The 21,312-nt window shown below is 36.5% G+C and overlaps 3 protein-coding genes across 5 annotated transcripts; 2 read left to right on the top strand and 1 right to left on the bottom strand.

Moving 5' to 3' along the window:
• The first annotated feature begins 3 nt into the window (after positions 1-3).
• Positions 4-6,252, top strand: LOC109105120 (kelch-like protein 6). The gene is made up of 7 exons (XM_019118467.2): positions 4-538; positions 674-839; positions 1,882-2,331; positions 2,827-3,064; positions 3,694-3,896; positions 5,289-5,502; positions 5,608-6,252. The coding sequence occupies exons 1-7, from the start codon at positions 267-269 to the stop codon at positions 5,907-5,909; spliced, it is 1,845 nt and encodes a 614-aa protein (XP_018974012.1). The 5' UTR covers positions 4-266; the 3' UTR covers positions 5,910-6,252.
• A 572-nt stretch (positions 6,253-6,824) lies between these two features.
• Positions 6,825-11,556, bottom strand: LOC109105267 (cyclin-L1-like). 2 transcript variants are annotated; one of them, XM_042776484.1, is made up of 11 exons: positions 11,221-11,556; positions 10,829-10,903; positions 10,629-10,738; positions 10,188-10,305; positions 10,027-10,091; positions 8,971-9,070; positions 8,784-8,888; positions 8,533-8,674; positions 8,344-8,443; positions 7,655-7,750; positions 6,825-7,540 (listed from the first exon to the last, which is right to left on the bottom strand). In XM_042776484.1, exons 1-11 carry the CDS (start codon positions 11,458-11,460, stop codon positions 7,207-7,209), a joined length of 1,485 nt encoding a protein of 494 aa, XP_042632418.1. In that variant the 5' UTR covers positions 11,461-11,556; the 3' UTR covers positions 6,825-7,206. The 2 variants fall into 2 exon arrangements, with proteins under 2 accessions (XP_042632418.1, XP_042632411.1); XM_042776477.1 differs by having other exon boundaries at positions 7,655-7,753; positions 11,221-11,555.
• Positions 11,557-17,223: 5,667 nt separating this feature from the next.
• LOC109105203 (pentraxin-related protein PTX3-like) lies at positions 17,224-21,252 on the top strand. Of its 2 annotated transcripts, none has more exons than XM_019118563.2 (3): positions 17,224-17,574; positions 18,597-19,109; positions 19,662-21,252. In XM_019118563.2, the coding sequence occupies exons 1-3, from the start codon at positions 17,400-17,402 to the stop codon at positions 20,276-20,278; spliced, it is 1,305 nt and encodes a 434-aa protein (XP_018974108.1). In that variant the 5' UTR covers positions 17,224-17,399; the 3' UTR covers positions 20,279-21,252. The 2 variants fall into 2 exon arrangements, with proteins under 2 accessions (XP_018974108.1, XP_018974103.1); XM_019118558.2 differs by having other exon boundaries at positions 17,226-17,574; positions 18,594-19,109.
• Positions 21,253-21,312: the final 60 nt, after the last annotated feature.

Consider the following 21,312-nt stretch of genomic DNA (forward strand, 5'->3'; position numbering starts at 1 on the left):
TAAAGCAACTAGAACAGTTGCTTTAAATGCACAAGTTTACAGATAGCACAGAGGAACAGGCATAATCCAAATGACTTGAGAAGTTGCAGAGCTGAATTTGAGAGGCGTCAGCACTTCCTCTTTGTAGTCCGTTATGAAAACAGGAAGCTTATATGTTAGGAAAGAACAGTTCAGCTTTTGGCTCTAGTGTTACGCCAATATCTAGACATCACATGGTGTTGAACCTCATTCAGTGGTGAAATCTGTAATTTTTTGGACTCCAGATCATGGCTGATACTTTAGAGAATAACTCTGAGTGCCCTTCATCTGCCAAGAGTGAAGCTTCAGCAGGTGGTCTGAGCATGCTGGAGAGCTCGATGCAGGAGAACCAACAAGATGGTCAGGTTGTGTTTGAAGACCCTGTGTTTGCTGGTTTTTTGCAGGATGGACTGCACAGTCTCCGGCTGGAGGACAGCTTGATCGACGTCAGTCTCCTCGTACAGGGTCAGAGCTTCCAGTGCCATCGAGTGGTCCTTGCTGCAGCCAGTCATTATTTCAGGTTAGCCAGCAGCACATCCAGATCATTTGTTTGCTTGTTTCATGTAAAGAATTGTAAGAGAGCAGTGTTTCTTCTTTAAATATACATTTTTAAGTCTTCAAACAAATTGAATTTTTATAAATGTATATTTTACAGAGCAATGTTTTGTAATGATTTGAGAGAAAAACATGAAGAAAACATAAATATTAAAGGCATTAATGCTGACACCATGAGAATCCTGTTAGAATACACTTACACCAGCAAAGTCATCATAACCAAGGACAATGTTCAGAGAATGCTTGAGGCAGCCAGCCTATTTCAGGTTTGTACTATGACAGCTTTTTATCAAATTATTTTTGTGGTGGATTAGCCTATATGTAACATGGTCTCTGTCAAGTACGACGATTTTAACGTCTACCAGTATGTTTTTGCTGGGTAAACAAGACTTTTTACTTCCCCAGTGCCACATCTTCTTTAGTTGGAGGCGAAGACATCCAAACCACCTCAAAAGTACCAAACATAACATGGAAGTGAAACTGTACATTATTTACAAAGGGGATATTTTCCATTACAGTCAGTTTTAATAGTCAAATCTGGGTTTAGGTACTGTAGCTGGGTGGAGTCATATGTTTGCTAAATATAGTTGATGTAGCTTACATATCAAATCATAAACTCTTATGTATAATAATGAATTTCTGCATTTCTATTTCAGATAATTAAGATTATTAAGTTAATATAATAAGTGATGTTTTATATATACAGCACCTTTCAAAACAATTTTTACAAAGTGCTTTACAGTAGATATATACTGTATAAGAACACTACTGCTTAAAAGTTTTCAAGAGGAAGTCTCTTATGCTCACCAAGGTTGATTTATTTCCTCAAAATACAGTAAAGGCTGTAATGTTGTAAAATGTTATTACTATTCAAAATGATTTTCTCTATTTTAATATATTTTAAAATGTAATTTATTCCTGTGATTGGAAGCTGAATTTTCAGCAGTCATTGTTCCAGTGTCGCATAATCCTTCAGAAACTATTAGAATATGCTGATTTGGTGCTCAAAAACATTTCTTATTATTATCAGTGTTAAAAACAGTTATGCAGCTTAATATTTTTGTTTAAACCATAATGCATTTTTTCAGGATTGCGAAATATTTACTCACTTTTGATCACTTTTACATCACTTTTGATCACTTTAATGCATTCTTGCTGAATAAAAATATTAATTTCTTTAAAAAAAAAAAAAAATCTTAATGACCCTAAATGTTTGTTGACTGTTGTATTGTAGTGTCCCTAAATGTCTAAATGCGAAACAATAATTTGATGCTCTGTAATGACCTCAAATCTAATCTATGTTTGCAGTTTCCACGTATTGTGGACGCCTGTGCCAGTTACTTAGCAGAAGCCCTTCACCCAGACAACTGTGTGGGAATCCTGCATCTAGCTGATGTGCACTCGTTGGAGTCTTTGAAAGCCCAAGTCTACACCTACATTATCCAAAACTTCTCTCAAGTAGCGGACCATGATGAGATCCTTGAGCTTCCAGCAGATGTGTTGGTCAGTCTGCTCCAGCATGATGATTTGGGGGTAACAGAAGAGGAGCAGGTGTTTGATGTGGTTACACGTTGGGTGAGGGCCCAACATGATGAAAGAATAGCTCAGCTGCCCCGTGTCCTCACACATGTAAGGCTGCCCTTGTTGGACCCATGGTACTTTGTAGAAAGGGTGGAAGGAGACCCTCTGATCCGCCAGTGTCCCGAGGTGTTCCCACTGCTGCAGGAGGCCCGGGTTTATCACCTCTCAGGAAAAGAGGTTAGTTTTACAAATGTGACCTTTCTAAATGCTTGATGTCATTTTGAAGTGGTCACAAGATTCAAATACATGAAGTGAAATCCAGATTTGGGAATTATGACTGTGCGGAGGTTCTTTTTGGAGGAAGTGTATTAATACATAATGTCCACTTTGCTTACTTTGCCACTAGCGAATTCTGTAAATTATGCAAGGAACCTTCTAACTTGAAATATTGCACATAAATGTAATAATTATATTATTATTAATAATATTATTAATAACAGGGCACAAACTATGCAGTTAAATTAATTAATTAAAAAAATACAAAATGAAAAGGTAATTGCGACTTTTCTCACAATCATGAGTTTATCTCACAATTCTGAGTTAATTTCTCGCAAATCTGAATTGCGAGATGTTAGTAACCAGACAGTTGATGGTAGCCACTGACTTCCATATAATTTTTTTTTTTCTCTCAATTTTGGGTGAACTATCCCTTTAAATCCTCTTGGTTTCTAGGTGATATCAGAGCGCACCAAACCAAGAGTGCAGGAGTTCCAGTCTGAGGTTTTTATGATTATTGGAGGATGCACAAAGGATGAGAAATTTGTATCTGAGGTGACCTGTCTGGACCCACTACGCAGGAGCCGCTTAGAGGTGGCAAAACTACCGAACACAGAGATGGAATCTGAGAATGAAAATAAGAAGTGGGTGGAGTTTGCGTGTGTCACCTTCAGAAACGAAGTCTACATATCGGGTGAGCATCAGTACATCACACTGAGATACATCACAGTACATCACACTGAGGAATGCACTTATTATAAATGAAAAGACGACTAAGGAAATTATTTTTGGTCTCTCAAAGTAGGTATTAAATGCAAGTGACCATACATAATATACAGATTGAACAAGTGTCTTCCTATAAATGTATCTATGTGGATGCTGCTTTATCATGGAGTGCACATATAGACTATATTTGTTGTATGGTACATGAACGCATCTATTTTCTTAGGAGAGTAAGGTTATTTGGAGCAAATAAGCAGATCTTGCTGTTGTTTTTTCAATCTTTATTACAGAGTGTTGTGCAATATGGAGTATGTGCATGGTTTGGTTGTCTCTCTGTTCATCTCAAAGCTTGACTGACTAGATTGCTATCCATTTGTTCTAAAATTGTGTGCCAGGTTTTCCAGCTCTGTATACGAAAAAAAAAATTTGACGTTGTCAGGAAAAAATTATTTTTGGAAGAGTTTCCAACGATAAAATGAAAAAAAAAGAATAAGATATAACGGTAAAGTGACAGTAACTGTGTAGTATGTTTATTTGCATGGACACTGATAAGCAAAATCAAAGAAGAAATTTGTAAAACTCGTTTTACATTTAAAACAGGTGGCAAGGAAACATTGCACGAGGTGTGGAAGTATAATGCATCACTAAACAAATGGATCCAGATAGAGTATCTCAACACAGGCCGCTGGAGACACAAGATGGCAGTAGCTGGAGGAAAAGTCTATGTTTTGGGTGGTTTTGATGGAACCCAGAGATTGAACAGTGTTGAAGCCTACGATCCATTTCACAACTGCTGGTCAGAGGTGAGTCCTGTAAATATCTGGGATGGGTAATTATATAACTTTAGGCCCTTTGCAGTCCCAACAGTAAAAATAAAAACAATAGTGAGAGAGAGAAATAACTTTTAATTTTCTGTTAACAGTTGTCTCATTAAAAGTGTGTCTATTAGTTTTTTTCCACAACACAATTTCATATTGTTGATGGGATTTTGGGGGCAGTGTTGGGAAGTAATAGGTTCCAGATTACAAGTTACCCCATTTAAAATGTAATAAGTAGTGTAAATATTTCAATGACTTTATTAGAGTAATGTGAATAATTTCATTTGATTACTTTTCTAAATTACTAACAAATGTTTTCAACTATCAATCATTTTAAAACATTTAAAGCAGGCAGGGTTAACCTTACAGTAGTACTCAACACTAATTACTGTCAGACTTTCAAAATACTTCTCCGCTTGAATTAAGATTATATTCATTTAATTTTATAGCACACCCACCACAAAATCAGACCTCTTCTTTAAGATCGTTCTGAGGTTAAATACAGACTTAAAATCATAAGATATAGTTTAATAGTTATGATACTGTTTTTGAAATCAAACATTTGCATAGCTACAACAGGAAACACTGGCAACAATCCCTTGGAAAAAAGATTTAACCTTAAAAAAAAATGCATATACCCAAAAAAAAAAAAAAAAAAATGTTCACATTTTCATGAGTAACTGTAATTTAATAACACTTTTTTTCTTAATAATTGTATAAGATTACAGTTAACATTTATTTTGTAATTAAATTATGTAATTCAGTTACATTTAACTAGTTACTCCCCAACACTGTTTGGAGACAAAAATGTCTAGTTTTTAAACATATTCCATTTATAAAAAATGCATGTAATGAAAATATGCTTTGAAATACATGTATATAACATATTTTACACTGCAGTTTATTCCTGTGATGACAAAGCCATAACTCCATTCTTCAGTGTCACATGATCCTTCAGAAATCATTCCAATGTGATGATTTGCTCAAGAAAAATGTTTTGTTATTAATAATGTTGACAACATGCTGCTTTTGCTGAGTACCATTCAAAAGTTTGGGGTAAGTTAAAAAAAAAAAAGGGAACTTTTATTCAGCAAAGCCATTAAATAGGTCAAAGGTGGCATTTATAATGTTACAAAAGATTTAAACATTAATAATAAGAAGAACCATTATTAATCATTAGGCTCCAAATCAGCATGAATGATTTCTGAAGGAATATGTGACACTGAAGATTGGAGTAATGGCTATATGTATGAATGATGATGAATGAAGGATAGATTCATATCTAAGACATCCGCATCTATCATAACTGTCAATCTGATCATATATACAGGAATTTTCATTACAATTCACAACTTAATATTTTAATCCACCTTCCAGGCAGGACCACTCATGATCAGCGTAAGCTCCTTCTCTGCTGCCAGCTATGACAAATACATCTTCGTGATAGGTGGAGGCCCCAATGGCAAGCTAGCCACAAATAACATGCAATGCTTTGATTCCCTATCAAATAAATGGAGCTTAAAATGCCCGATGCCAACCGAGGCCAAATGCACAAATGCGGTGACTTTTAAGGATGCCATTTTTGTTGTTGGTTTGTACCTTTTAAATTTTTTTGTTTAAATAAAATGCTAAACAACTGACCATAGATAACTGCCATGCTTTAATAATTAAATATGCAATTTCCTCTAAAATAAAGGTGGCGCGATGAAGGCCTTGTATTCCTACAGCCCTCTGGAAGACTCCTGGACACTTATAATCCAGCTGGGTTGTGAAAGAGCCAGCTGTGGCATTGCTGCCTGCAATAACAAGCTCTTCATTACCGGTGGCCGTGACGACAAGAACGAAGTGATTGCTACCGTTCTTTGCTGGAACCCAGAGACAAAAAAGTTGACTGAGGAGTGTGTGCTTCCACGTGGAGTGTCTCACCATGGTAGTGTGACTCTCAGGAAGTCCTACACACATATACGCAGGATAACGCCTGGAACAGTCACCGGATGACAAATTCAACAGCTTCAGAGACTACAATTTTACTACATGTTTTGTCCTTAGATATGACTCTTTTCAGGCCCATATGATCAAGCTTAAGCAGTGGAACTCCGTGTCCTCTATTACATTAATACTGAGAGTGTTCTCTTTTTTAATATTTAACTATGCAGTTTGTACACACCAAAGTGTAACCATTGTGCAAAGAAATGCTTGCACTTGAAATGTTTACACATTTACAGTACAATTTTTATACATGGAAACATTAATATTTATTCTGTAGCACTTCACAGTAACATTCCAATTGTTAATATTGACAATCGGTATCATGAACACAATAAAAAACAATAATCTAGGATCTTTTTTAATGTTGTTTATTAATGTCTTATTGTGAGCAATTCATTTAATCTCATATTTAATTTAAAATAATTTTTGATCTTATAATAAAATGAAATTCAATATTCAGGCAAAACTACATACTTTGATGTATGCCAGACTTGGCCAATCATTTAGGCTACTTAAACCACAGTTAATTTGATGCTCACATTTAGATCTGCCTCTATCCAAACAGCAACCAATGAATAGAATGATGAATAGAAGTTCCCACCCTACATTTGTTTCAACGTTTTACTTGGACCTACTTCTCAGTACAATAGAAACTGTCACTACTTTCCATGAAATCATGATTTCAGTGTTAATAAGATGTGTAAGATTAGTAAACTGCAAAACTTCACCTAACCTGAGTTAGCATTTATTCTTCATTGAAAACGTTATACTAGCAGTTATGTGAAAGGACCCAACGAGTGTTTTCTACAGTTTTATTTCATTAGTTTGAACTCAATATACACACCATATAAAGTAAAACAAATGTTCTCAGAATTTGAACATAGCATTGTTTTTATTTTATGAAGAGAGATGAATACAAAGTCATCATCATAAAAAATAAGCTTTATTTGTACAGGGCACAAACACAGCTGTGCATTTGGAAAATATTTTACAAGCACAGGTCTCATCTGCTCTTTCCTGTGCAAATGTGATCCCTGATATAGGCAGATTTTTACCAGTCTGTTGTTCACTTTCAAGTTAAAACACAATTGTCAAATACATAAAAGGCACCACTACCTTGCCTAGCTGAACTCTATACGAGCCAGTCAGGTGCAAGAACAATAACATTGAGAGAACATCCACTTCTTAACAAGGTTTACGCTGGGGAAACATTGTATTGAAGCAAGCATTTTTCCAATCTACAATTTAGTCCTGTTGTCCAATGCCATCGTAGTTCCCTCGGTTACATTCAGCAGTGCCATGTCTCTCATCTCCTGTGTCTGCGTCCAGAATGTGACCTGCTCTGGTGTTTGCTTCGTCCTTGATCATGTGGTCTGTCACGGTCACGTTCACGATGGTCCCAGTGGTGACTGCGATCGTGCTTGTGTTTCACATAGTCACGTTCACGGCCTCGTTCGCGGGAATTGCTGCGAGATCGGCTCCGTGATCGCCTCCTTTTGTTGCTATTCCGACTAGACTCACTCTGTCTGTCTCGTTCCGTCCTGAGCTGAGTAACCGGCGAAGCTCTGTGACCTTTGAGTTGCCGTGGTGAAGGGCTGCGGCTGCTCTGAGAGCTGTACGTTCCTGAGTGGCTCCTCCGACTAAAAATAATAGAACATCATGTCAGCAGCAGAAAGAATAAATCTATTTTAAACCTCAACCTGTTGCACAGGTATAAAATATCACTTGAACTGAAAGTGCATGTTGTAACTTACTGTCTGTGTGGAGAACGAGATGGCGAACAAGATCGTGAGCGAGACCGGCTGTGGTTCTTGCCATTCTGAAACACTTTGCCCTCCTCCTTTTTCATGCTGCTATACAAGAAAGATAAATAAATAAAATAAAATAAAAAAAACAGTTCAACAAAACAGGAATGGGCAGCAGTGTTGCTATTTACCAAAGCAATATTTAATAGTATTGGTTAACTGAAATTAAATTTTAGATGAAAAACTATAAATAAATAATATATATTAAAAAATAAAGTTATGGCAACTATCTGAATTAAAATAAGCTGAAGTACTAAAATAACTAATAATGAAATATAAATTACAGCTAAATTAAAATGTGGGGGAAAAATCAATTACTAAAGTAAAAAAAAAAAAAAACCTAAAAAACGCTTTAAAAGGCTTTTTTTTTTAAAAAATACTAATAAAAATGTTGTTCATTATGACAGAAATTGTATCACGATACAATCTTTTTTTTTTTTACAAATTTTCATAAATTATTAAGTTTGGCATCAGTACAGAATATTTAAAAATTTCAGATTTTTAAAAATTGTTGCAGATATACCAGTATAATTGGTATAACAGAATCTTCATCAAAAGACAAATATGTTGTTTTGTTTATACCCACATTTCACACAGTATATACAGTCATACTGCCTGGCAAAAAAAAAAAAACTTACCCATTTAAGGGGCTTTTTGGAAACAACTGTCTGTTCTCAGACTCCTTCACCAATTTAGAGTTTGGTGATTTCTCTTCTATCTTCACTTCTCGTGGAGAAGCTGGAAAAGGAAAACATTTTAGCTGCCTGTGATTTGATGAGTACAAAAAGCTTGTTTAGAAAATAAAAGCAAACAGAATAAAAACTTACAGGGTTTTGATGCTGGGGAAAATCCACCAATGGCAGCAAGAGCTGGCGTGCCACTGGGATTCTGTCCTTTGGCTTTTAGTCTTGCCTCCTCCAGGGCCACCTTCCTCTTTTCCACCTGTTTTTCAAGCTGTTCACTGTTAGGCTGAGAGATGGATGGAGTATTAACAAAAGCATGTAGTAACGACAATTAGTAGAAATAAAGATTATCAAAGTAATACAAATACGTGCCAAGTTCATAAAACTCAAGCTACCTTTTCTCTAGAATAAAGCTTCATCGTGCTGATACATATTTCTCTGATGTCCTCCTTAGTAGCACCGAAAACAAGATACCAGTGTGGCTTGGAAGGAAGAGGAATCTGAAGAAATACAAAAATACGTAATGAAATAAAAAGAAAGACTGAAATAGATAAAGATAGAGAGATATATCCAAAAATGTACCTGTAGTACTCGAGCAGCGAGGTGAATACAGGCACACGCAATGGTCTCGGGTTCAAACCGCACAAACACGTTGGTTCTGAGGGCATCATTCATATAATTCCTGCAACACATTAAGAAACACCTATGCAACACCTGCCATGCTCTCTCTCTCTCATATGGCTTCTGGAGACTCTTAACTTCATGTCCTTTCCCTCACTTTTTGAAATGTAGCCATGATGACGGCAACAGTATAATCTTAACAAATATGAATAACATGTGCACTTTGTTTGTGCTTCAGTTATGTGTTGCGAAATCGAAATCGAAAAATCGTGAGGAGAGGCAAGAATCACTTCATAGTGGATATCAGGGACAACTTACTGTAACAATTCACATGAAAATGATTCATATGAAAAAAAAAATAACATACCGTTTTCACTGCTAAAAAAATAATAATAATTTGGATTTAGAGAGCATAAAGGCCACAACTATGTACTAGCACTCAAGCTCTGTGGGAGGGAGAAAAAGAAAAAGAAAAAGAAAAAAAAAATCCTGGACCCCCCAGCAAAGCCAAGGCCTTCCAATGAGGTGGGAGGGGTTCCTGGGTCTTGTGCCTGAGGAGTTCGGGTGTTTTCTGTGACACTTACCACCATGGGCTACCCTTTAATCAAAGAGTAGAGAAAGGACAAAGTTAAGCAGAGCTCTCCATAAGCCTTAACCTCAAAGATGTGCAAGAAATCACCGAACACATAACCTACAGAATACCTCTGCATTTTTATTACGAAAAAAAAAAAAAAAAAAAAAGTGTGTGATGCCAGAATGATTTGAACCTATCTTACCTTTAGCTATACCAAGCTATAATGCAATTCATGCTTTATAATGCAGTGTTTCCACTAGGTCCTGTTGATACTTAAGTACCAAGCGCTTTCACACAAGCTCAAGTTCTTATCAGCCAATTTTACTAGTGGAAACACGGCATGAGTCCAACCATAAATCTGATGCAAAGTCTCCTCTATAAGGGGAAAAAAGTCATAATTTAAAGGGCATTTTTAAGTTCTCCGAAAACATAGACACACTTACCATGCTGTTTGAACCAGCATCTGATTCTTCTCACATTCAAGAACTTGTAGGTACATGACTATAATCTGAAAGAGTTGAAAATAAATTATGGAAACTTGCAGGATTTTCACACACAAAAATATATTACGGATAGCAGCAGAATTCTAGAAATCAGACCTTACCTTGTGTGGATGTTTGACATGAACACAGAACCCCAGCTCCTTAAGGACACGGCGCTCCGCTTTGATCACTTGGTTCTTGGTGTTAATGTAGTTTTGATCAAGGACAAGAGGGGTGATCCTGGTTCAACACAAAACGGCTGTTGTAATACATGTTACATATGATATATTATCAGAAAAACATTTCCTTTGCTTTATTTCACATTCTCTTTACAGATGATACTACAGATGAAATAATTGTCTAATTCAATAATTAGACTTTGACCAAATTTTCAAAACGGTTCCAAGTCATCTTTAGATGTGCAATCTAAAGTTTTAGCTAAGCACAGCAAGTAACTGATGGAGTTGAAATTATACAGGGTTCATCTACTACATTTCTTGGACTAATTCCTAAATGTCTAACACTAATAATAAAAACAAACAAACAAAAAAAAATCGACTTACTTTTTGCCCTTTCCTTGTTTCAAATGATGGAAAACGTTGATCACATCCCTCACTCTTCTTGGCGATTCCTCTATCTTTGATGCCAAGTTGACGCAGGCCATTGCAAAAATCTGTTTCAAAGTGACAACCACATAAATTATGTTCATAATCTGGGTTAAGTCAAAGGGTTTTTATGTATTTATTTAATATCTCTGACTCACCTCAAAACTGTGCTTGATGAAAGACTTCGAGTAGAAGAATCGTTGAAAAAGGACTTGTCCAGTCGCCATCGCCACCTATTCAAAATAATAATAATAATATATGAAAAACAACGTTCATGTCAGTCGCCTTACATAAAAGCAACACCTACTTGTTAGACAGCTAATAGTAGAGCGACAAATAATCTATTTTAATTACATCCCAAAATACATTTCACGGCAGGGCGGGCAGGCATTCTCTGAAGGAGCGGCTGCCGCTGGAAAACAAAAGGCCGCCGGTTTCAGTGTGCCGGTAACTGCTAGCTAGCCGTGCTAAGCGTATCGTCGTATACGTTAAGATCATCAGGAGTTATACTAACGGACCAAATCAAACATTAAAATATTTAGACAGTTACTTGTGGCAGGCGCAGAAGAATCCCGGCGGACTGGATGAGTTCGCAGCCCAGAATCCGCAGGTTTGTCTCGGTCTCATGGTCGAGGCCATCCAGCATGGACGGGGTCGAAGAGAGACTCTCCTCTGGTATAATCGAGCTATCGATGGCCAGAAACACCTCCGAATACACTTTATCCCCGATCAGTATGCCTTGGCTGTTCGCTGGAGTGTTCATATGAGGAGATAAAACACCTACAGACATCTTGATGGAGTAATTCGGTATCTCAAAACGTAGACCTTTCGTCTGCCAGGCGGAAATGGCGACGTTTCAATATTGACGCAATACAACAACGGACGTGACGTCAATGGTTCTGTTGCAATCAACAGTAGAATACCACCATATTGTGTGAATGCGCTCATAGACTGTATAAAAACAGGTCGTGCTGCACCAAATGTTCTCTCAACGATAGTAAATTTTATATATATATATATATATATATATATATATATATATATATTTTTTTTTTTTTTTTTTTTTTTTTTTAAAATATATAAAAACAATATAAGTCTACGACATATCCTCATTTAGATAGCTTAGTAAACGTTTGTTTAATAATTAAAAGAGATGGTATTAAACAACAACTTAATGTCACCATAGATAGATAGATAGATAGATAGATAGATAGATAGATAGATAGATAGATAGATAGATAGATAGATAGATAGATAGATAGATAGATAGATAGATAGATAGAGTACAAGGTCAGATTTCTTTATATGCCGTGCTGTGCACTAGGTCCCCTTAGGGATGTGCTATAATCCATGACTGTGTTGCCAAGTACCAAAGTAATCACATCATCATATTCGGGACCTACACCACAGTGAGGGGGCTCATCACTGAAACTGATGAGACAGCTAACAGAGGAGATGTGATATGCCTGGACACCTGGTCAACAAGACATATAAAGATTGTTGACTTCAGGAAATCTTGTGCTTCCTTCTTCATATCAATGACACTAGGATGGAATTAATTTCATACCAGGAGAAAAGAATATAAGATTTCTGGACTTATATAATATCTTTTTTTTTCCAACAGTGTAATAAAGTACAATGCTTCTCTTTATAATGCCTTTGCACATATAAATTTTCCTGCATAATTAATTTTCCTGTATTTCTCACAATCCAAAACCCATTCTCAACCTCTCACCTCTCTGATGTTCAGAAAGTGCCAGGCCTGAGGTCATTATTCTTTTGATTTAAAAATATAGAAACAGAATAATTTGGTAGACTGGTTTTTGTGAACAGAAAACTGATTAACTTATTTCCACTTTATGTCTTCATTAGCACTGTTCAGGTTATAGGCCTACTATTTGACTAGATTTGCTGAGAGGGTTAAGGATAGCTGTGCACCAGGCAGGAAGTAGTACAGATGCCAGTTGTCACTGATACTCATTTTGACCTCATTGCATTTACCCACTTGGCCCTCTCATCTCTCAACCAACATCCTCATGAGATGTGTCCAAAAGAATTAAAGTACACAAGACATTAAGTTGTGCCACATTTGCCCCCCAACCCCCACCAATTTCAATAAACAAATGTTTTGTAAAAGATGGATTAAATCCAATACAATCTCTTACTGCACTTTTCATAAATCTACTAGTAAATATTTAAGAGAAATTTACAGGAGGCAGAATCATTTTTTTATATAGAGAAGTTTTGCAAACGCTGTTTTCTCAGTCCAAGTGAAAACATTTTGACGTCACTGCCAGCAAACAGTAGATACTTTTTTTATGTGTTTTCACAGAAAGAAAGCCCCATCCCCTTTGCTTCTGAATGCAGTTTGTTAGACAATATGTTTGTGACTTCAATATAGGTTCAAAATACAGATCCATTAGCTCAGTTGGACAGCCATTTAAATTACATTACATGTCAGTCATGCAAGTGCAAAGTGTCATATTCTCTCATACTGGCAGCTGAGTAGCACTGCATAAACCGAATGTCCCAGAGGAAGAACATCTTGCAGCTTTTTCTTGTATAAATCACTCACCGAGACATTTTAATCAGGTAATTATTCATCCTTTCTGTCAGTGACTGGGGGATTCTTAACGTACTCCAGATCTGCTGGCTCCTTGAATGGCACTACTGGGATCTGGTTAGAGAGCTGTATGTCTCACCTCACAGGTTCAGAAAAGCACACACTGCATCTTTGCTAGGGGTGAAAATTTGATGTTTAAAACCAAAAATGATGTCTGCGTAGGCACAGAATTTTCTACGAGTGCTTCATTTTACAGTGCAGAAGCTTTATAGACCCGGAAGGTACCATAATTATGAACAAGATGTTCTTGAGTGAATTGAATATCTAAAAGCCTGAAGTCAAGGAAATGTCATCAGCAGTACTGCACGGTTAAAACTGAACAATACAGCGTTTTATGAGGCAGGTTTGAAGTAGCCCCCTGAGATTGGAAAAAAAAAGTTGTCGCCCATAGCAAGCTTGGCATAGACAGCCATGTGACGTAAATCAGCATGTTTCTGTGTCTGATTTCATGGAGAACATGTTCCTTTCACCTAAGGAATGTTTTTGTTCCTGTCTGCTGTTACCCCATGCAAATTTGATTGGCTGCTTGTATGCCAGTGAGTCTTACTGTGATTCTTTTAGAAAGCAAAGTCAGCTATATTTTCTTAACATGCTAATAATTTCCCAAAACCTGTGGATGTGACATAAAGCAGAGACCTGGCAACCGATGGTGAATATACAACCTGCTGTTATATGACACATTCTCAACCTCTCACCTCTCTGCTGTTCAGACAGTGCCAGCCCTGAGGTCATTTTCCATTCCTGAATGTGTGTCAGAGGAGGGAAGCAAAGGTGAGTTTTTTTATTCAAGTGTAAACATATTATATCCCCTCTGGTATATGGTATGCACTACAGGTGCCTTGTTGTACGGTTATTGACCTGGCCTGCAAACCAGCTGCATTGCTTTATTGAGATACAGCGTCATAGGACACCTGCAGAAAGTTCAGTTACTGTAGGTTATACCTCACAATCCAAAACCCATTTATAGAAACTGCCCAGATCTGGTGTTGCCTGATTCACGCTGGGTCTAATTCCCACCTCACCCCCAGAAGGCTCAGAAGTGTAAATTATATTTCCATCTCCACATGTTCTCAATTTTGTTCTGACTGAGAGTGCCCTGTTTTGTGAACTGAATGCTGAACTGAATCAAATGTGATTACTTTTTCTGTTTCTATGTGACCCATTATAGCATGTGGCATGTCTGTAAAACCTCCCAAAAACAAATAGTAAAAAGAGAACGGAATGAAACTCACTGCCAGCAGTGATAAATCACTGGAGCAGAGATTTCATAAATGTTCAGATTAATGATCGCTTCTCAGAATTTCTGTCTTTTGGAATTTTTTTGTTATCTGACTGACTTGGTGTAGATAGATCTGACTTTTTTAATGAGCAGTGTGTGTGTGTTTAAATATGGAAAAGCATTGCTGTCAAATATTTCCCAACAGAGCTAAAATAACTGAAAATTGTATAATTAGACAGTGCTTAAATAGTATATCATTTTAAAAAGGAAAACAAATAAAGCTGTCTTTGTTTGTAATGCCTTCTGAATTTTAACCTGTGAGTTTAAAAGGAATAGTTTACCCAAAAAGGAAAAAAAGCTCAGGCCATCCAAGATGTCGATGAGTTTGTTTCAAAGAGCTGATAAAAACATCACAGTAATCCACACGACTCCAGTCCATCAATTAAAGTCTTGTGAAAAGCTGCGTGTTTGTAAGAAACATCATTCACCATTAATGCATTTTTAATTTTTACAAATGTAAACCTCAATGTAACTTAAAGGGATACTCCACCCCAAAATAAAATTTTTGTCATTAATCACTTACCCCCATGTCGCTCCCAACCAGGTCAAAATACTCCATCTGCCATCAGACAATTTAAGATATTTTGGATGAAAACTGGTCCATAAAAGGTCAAAATACTCCATCTGCCATCAGACTTGCAATCTGGGTTATATGAAGCGACGGGAAAGTGTTCCCGTCTCAGATTGCACGTCTGATGGCAGATGGATTATTCTGACGACGACTTACATACCTTTTATGGACCTTGACACTGTTATTTATTTGGCAGTCTATGGGACATTCACAGGCCTCCCGGTTTTCAACCAAAATATCTTAAATTGTGTTCCGAAGACGAACAGAGCTTTTACGGGTTTGGAACGACATGGGGGTAAGTGATTAATGACAAAATTTTCATTTTGGGGCGTAGTATCCCTTTAAAGCCATTGCTTTCAGCTAAAATAAGAATCCTCTATTGATAAACTAACCTAACCTTAACCCTAAGCAAATGTTATATTGCTTTCTCCAGTGAAAAAGCAGTCTTGTCTGAATCAGAGGAGAAATATGCACAGATCAAGCATCGTTTACAAGCAAAAACAGTCCAAAACATCTCTATACAGATATGTCAAACAATTATAGTGTCAACGACTGTGTTTCAAAGGTGTGAAGGAAAAAAGTGTTCTCTACAACCAAACGTTGAAGATTAAATAATGCAGAATATTTTAATATTCTAATATATACATATATATATTAATGATGCCAAAATAATTAATTGCTATTCTCTGAAGTCAAAATAAACCATTAAACCAAACCGTTTTATAAAGGTAAATATACATAAATATCTCTGAGATATGTTCAAAGACACTATAATAAAACTCCAGAAATTATAATCATAATCGCAAACAGCTTTCAGATACCATCAGGACTGTAAAATGTAGAAAAGCAGTATACTTTGCAAGTTGGGTGCCCAAGAAATTAACTTATTAAGTACTTATGTTACTTATTTTTGAATATGTATACAACAATAACTTTCATTTTGGGAGAAAAACATGTTAGAACACAAAAGCAGACAAACACTGAATCAGTCAGTTAAACGCTATTAGATACTATTTTTGTCTCTCTCATAACAACCTTGGAAACTAAAAACACACCCCAGACAAGGAGCATTTAACAGATGTTTGTCCTCACCTCAATAAATTATTTGGCTGTGCTTCTAAAAATCTCTCTCCGCTCATAAGCAGTGGGTGGAGCATTCATTTAAATCTGCTCTGGTCTGATTTATGCTGACAAAAAAAAATAAAAAATCTGCTGGAAAAAGACAAAGAAAAAAAAAAAGCTTCAGGTGTTCCAGCCACAATTTTCAGCATTTTCTTTCAAAATGTAGTGAAGACACAAATGCTTCCTTCAATAGTATGAAAGCTGGAAACCAGATTTCGCGTCATTGTTTATATTGTATTTATTAACTTGTTTGTGTTGTTAACAGTTTGGCCTAAGGGTGTAAATAGACATGACATGCTCAATCACTCATCATTTATCTTGATTTATTAATATAGTTATAGACACAATTAATTAAATATTGTGTTGTGTAACTCAATTCCCAAGTTCTCATTTCCCTCTCTGCAATATGGCGAATGAGTTAAACTTCAAACAGAGTTGATGCTCCAATGCACCCACAATTAATATTTATAATCTCAAGATTATTAAAAGGATTGACCCCAAAATTAACATTCTGTCATGATTTACTCATCCTTATGTCATACCAAAACATAGCTATATGACTTTCTTTCTTCTGTGGAGCACAAAAATGTTTTTTGGATGACATGAGGTTTGGAATGACATAACAGTGAGTAACCGATGATAAACCTTTCATTTTTGGGTGATCTATCCCTTTAAGAATCAGATGTAAAAGAGGAACTGCCATATTCAAGTGCTGAACAGCGATAAGAAAGATATGGAGAGGTTAACTCCTGGACAACATGCAAAGGAAAGCTCCCTCTGGAGTTATTATAGCTACTCCCATAAGATCAAACATCTTTTTGCCCAGATCTCTCTTTCTATCCTTTCACCTTGACCTGAGGCAAAATTCTCCTGTGGGGAGACCCAACCTCTTTCCTACTTCTCCTTTCCACGCCCCCATGACAACTTCTTGCCCAACCAGCAGTAGAGGCTGTGACATTTGAGTACATCACATATGCTGCCCACCTCCAACAAAGCATTACTCACACTGTGACAGCCCTGCTCTGAGTGCTGTGTTTAAAAAGAGCTCACTTAGCCTTATGTACGCTCAGGAACAACCACAAGGCATCTTAGTGGCTGTGGAACATCTGATTTACTTCAAAATAATCTGATTACATGCAGGGGCAGACTAACATACACACCAGCATTAACATCAGAATGTATGGGCCCGGGGCCATGCTGGCCCTCTGCCTGCCCTGCTTTTTGAGTGGGAATGTGTTTGGTTATGAATATGGAGAGGATTACTCTGATTCCTACTATAATGAAATCTCCAACGGTGAACGCCTGCAAAGTAAGTATTTTTCAATTCCAGATATCTCTTCTTTTTTTATTTATACACGTTGCTATACTGCAATTTTGCTTCTCATTTGACTTTTTAAAGTAATCACGACTATGATTACAAATTATTTGAAAAACAGCGCTATTGAATAAATGGGTAGTTGAATTATTCGAAAAGATTTTTTTTAAGATTTCAGGTTAAAATGTATAAATGAAAAAAAAGGATAGTGTATTAGGTCTATAACTGGTTATCAGGTTTTATAATTTTTTCTCTATTTTTAAGCACATTTTTGTCTTCACCAGTCAGTTTTATATGGTTTTGGAAGTGTGACAAATTAATATCAAAAATACAAATATTTAATGCCGTTTTTAAAAAATCACGTTTATGCTTTTCACAAGATTTAAATGTTCTTTATGTGTGAATATTTTATTTTAAAAGAACAAATATTACATAAAATCTATTATGTCATAAAAGCCGCATGCATATAATTATAAAAAAATGGCTAAATATTGCTGTTAAAAGTTTTAAATGTAGCATATCACACCACAAAATATGGCAACTTTATAAAAATCTTTCATGTCAACTATTCAAATCTATTTAAATATCTGAATTTGTAATGCACAGTGCTAAGAAAGCATAATGTCGTGAGCCATGACCCATAGCTTTCAAAAATACAAAAGTGTTGGCAGGTTTCTTGACATTTGACATTTACATACCTTTTCACTGACACTCTCCTGCAAACCCAAGCCTGGAGCTTGAACATATTAACCAGAGGATGCATAGAAGCATCATAAAGGTTATTTATTTTCAGAGAACTCGTCTCTATAGTGGTTTAGCAAAGCGGCAGTTAGTAATCCTTGTGGCCACTACAAAACCTTTAGCAGCAGCCCTGGGAATAACAAAGGATGACAACAAATAATACACAGTAAGGTTATTCTTTAAAAGTACATTATTATATGACAGTTTTAACTTTTAAAATTGGTTATGTTTCACCAACACAGAGCAGTAAAAACCATACTCTTTGTTCACGGCAGGAGCTACACAAATTCCATGTCCGCCTCAAGACCTCTCACGCTGGGACAAACTTTTCATCATGCTGGAGGACTATCAAATGAAGCAAGACATGCTCTTGCAGCAGAATGAAGACATGGTTAAGGCGGAGATGGACTCCATACGGAGGGAGCTCCATAAGCATAACAACAACAACGTGTGTGTCCAGGCCTCAGAAAACACCTGTAAATGTATAAGTGAACATATGAACCGCAATCTGAACCAAGCCATGGACCAGCTCAGAGAGGCTGCGGATATGTATCAAGCCCACAACAATGAGACACTGCAGCAGCTCATTCAGTACAGCAGGAACCAGGCCACTCATCTCACCATGGCCATGAAGTCTTTCTCCACTTATCCAAAGGAACAAGAAGCAAGCAATGCAGATGGCGGTAAGCTGGAGAGAGCCTTAATGGCCACCGTTGCGGATCTCCAAAGGGTACATGCCCAGCTAGCCCTTTTCCAACGAGCAACGGCACACCGATTCCTGCCCTCAGGTAAATGTTTTAACTGTAAGGAAACCCAAATCCATTTTGATTTCACTGTTTAATTTAATTTAATTTAATTTAATTTAACAAAAATATAATCAAAAACAATAATACCCAAAAAAGATAAATATTAAATTTAAAAATAAACACCAAAAAAACTGAGCACCTGAAACAATGGTTGCTGAAACTTCATCTTTGGCATCACAATAATAAATTACATTTTAAAATACATTTTTAGCAGAAAACAATTATTTTTAATTGTAATAACATTTCACAATATTGATGTTTTTTACTGTATTTTTGATCAAATAAATGCAGCATATCAGACTTATGAGACTTCTTTCAAAAACATTTGAAAAAACATTAAAAAAAATCTCAGTGATTCCCAACTTTTGAATTTTTAAACAAAATTTGTATAATAAAATATCTGTGGCCCTGAGAAATAATTATAAATATATACTTTGCAAATACTTTGAAAACACTGTACTTTGTCAGTACTTGCATGATGATTCAGATCAATAATGAATCTTTAATTTCTTGCTTGCTCTTCCTCTTTTTTTGGCTGTGAAATGGCTTTATTATTCCCAATGCGCTCCAAGCACATCTTCGTCGAGGTAACACCCTCCATGTCCATGTCCCTACAATCATTCACCATCTGTCTGTGGGCCAAAGTGACTCAGTCACTGAATAAAACAGTCCTTTTCTCTTACGGAACCAAGAAAAACCCTCAAGAGCTCCAGCTTCTTTTGGCAAGAAACTCTTTGCTCCTCACAGTGGGTGGTGAGACCCATCTAGTGGAAGCTCACAGCGTAGTAACAGATGGGCAGTGGGGACACTTCTGTGCAGCTTGGAGCTCAGAGCAGGGGTTGGCCACTTTGTGGGTGAATGGAGAGAACGCTGCCAAAGTGCCTGGAGTAGCCGAAGGGCACGTACTGCCCGGTAATGGGTTCATTCTTCTCGGGCAAGAACGCAGCCGGTCGGGTATCTACAGAGATATGGATTCATCGGTTGCCTTCACTGGAAAAATGACAGGGGTGAATATGTGGAACCACATGCTGGATGCAGGGAGGATTAAAGAGTACGCCGATCAAGACGGATACTGTGATAGCCGTGGGAATGTGATTGGATGGGGTGTTTCAGAGATCATTCCACATGGTGGCGCTCAATATATCAACTGAGACTGCACCAACACACATCACCATACAATCTTGTACATTAAGTAATATTACACTGTATACCATTAATGATTTTTTATTTACCTTCTTTTTCATTTCAAATAAAAAACACTGCTTAAAAGGATTTGTTCTCCCAAAACTGAAAATTTGCTGTGTGTTTATTCACCATGAGGCCATCCAAGATATACAGTAGGTGACTGTCTTTCTTAAGTAGAACAGTAAAGAAGATTTTTAGCTAAACCCATGATCCCTGGTGATACAAACAATGCAAGTCAAGGGTACAGTCACTTTGAGAGAAAAATAGCAGATATATAAAAACACAAAATGAATCACTGTGGCTCCTGGCGATATATTAAGGTCAAATGAAGTAAAACAACTGGTCTGTGTGAAACTGAATGTTCCAAATGTTCTGAAACTGAACATTATTTACAACGTCATTACCTATAATCCATGCATTTTTTGTGTACTTACACAGAACAATCATTTCACTTCATACAACCTCAATATATCATCAGGAGACACAATTTGAAGAATTCATTTTGTATTTCTGTAACTGCTTTCTTTACTCTTAAAGTGCCGGTACCCATTGGCCTATATTTTATGAATCACCAAGCACCACGGTTTCAGCTAAAATCTTCTTGAATGGTCTGAGGGTGCTTAATTTTTGGGTGAACTACTCCTTTAAAGGGATAATCTACACAAAAATTACATTTCTGTCATCATTAACTCACCCTTGTGTCATGTATGATTTTTCCCCACTGTGGAACACAAAAGAAGATATTTGATAAGTTTCTCAGTGAGTTTGTACATACAATGAAATCTAATGGGGTGCAATGGAATTTTATTATATAGACAAAACAGCTGAAACATTCTTCAAAAAATCTTTTGTGTTCCAAAGAAGAAATAAAATCAAGCGTGTTTGGAACAACACAAGGGTGATTAAATGATGACAGATATTTCATTTTCATCTCAAAACACTGTACACAAAGCCATTTAATATAGTTTAATATTGTGTATATATATATATATATATATAT

This window comes from Cyprinus carpio, chromosome A2, assembly GCF_018340385.1.
Source record: "Cyprinus carpio isolate SPL01 chromosome A2, ASM1834038v1, whole genome shotgun sequence".
Classification (NCBI taxonomy): domain Eukaryota; kingdom Metazoa; phylum Chordata; class Actinopteri; order Cypriniformes; family Cyprinidae; genus Cyprinus; species Cyprinus carpio.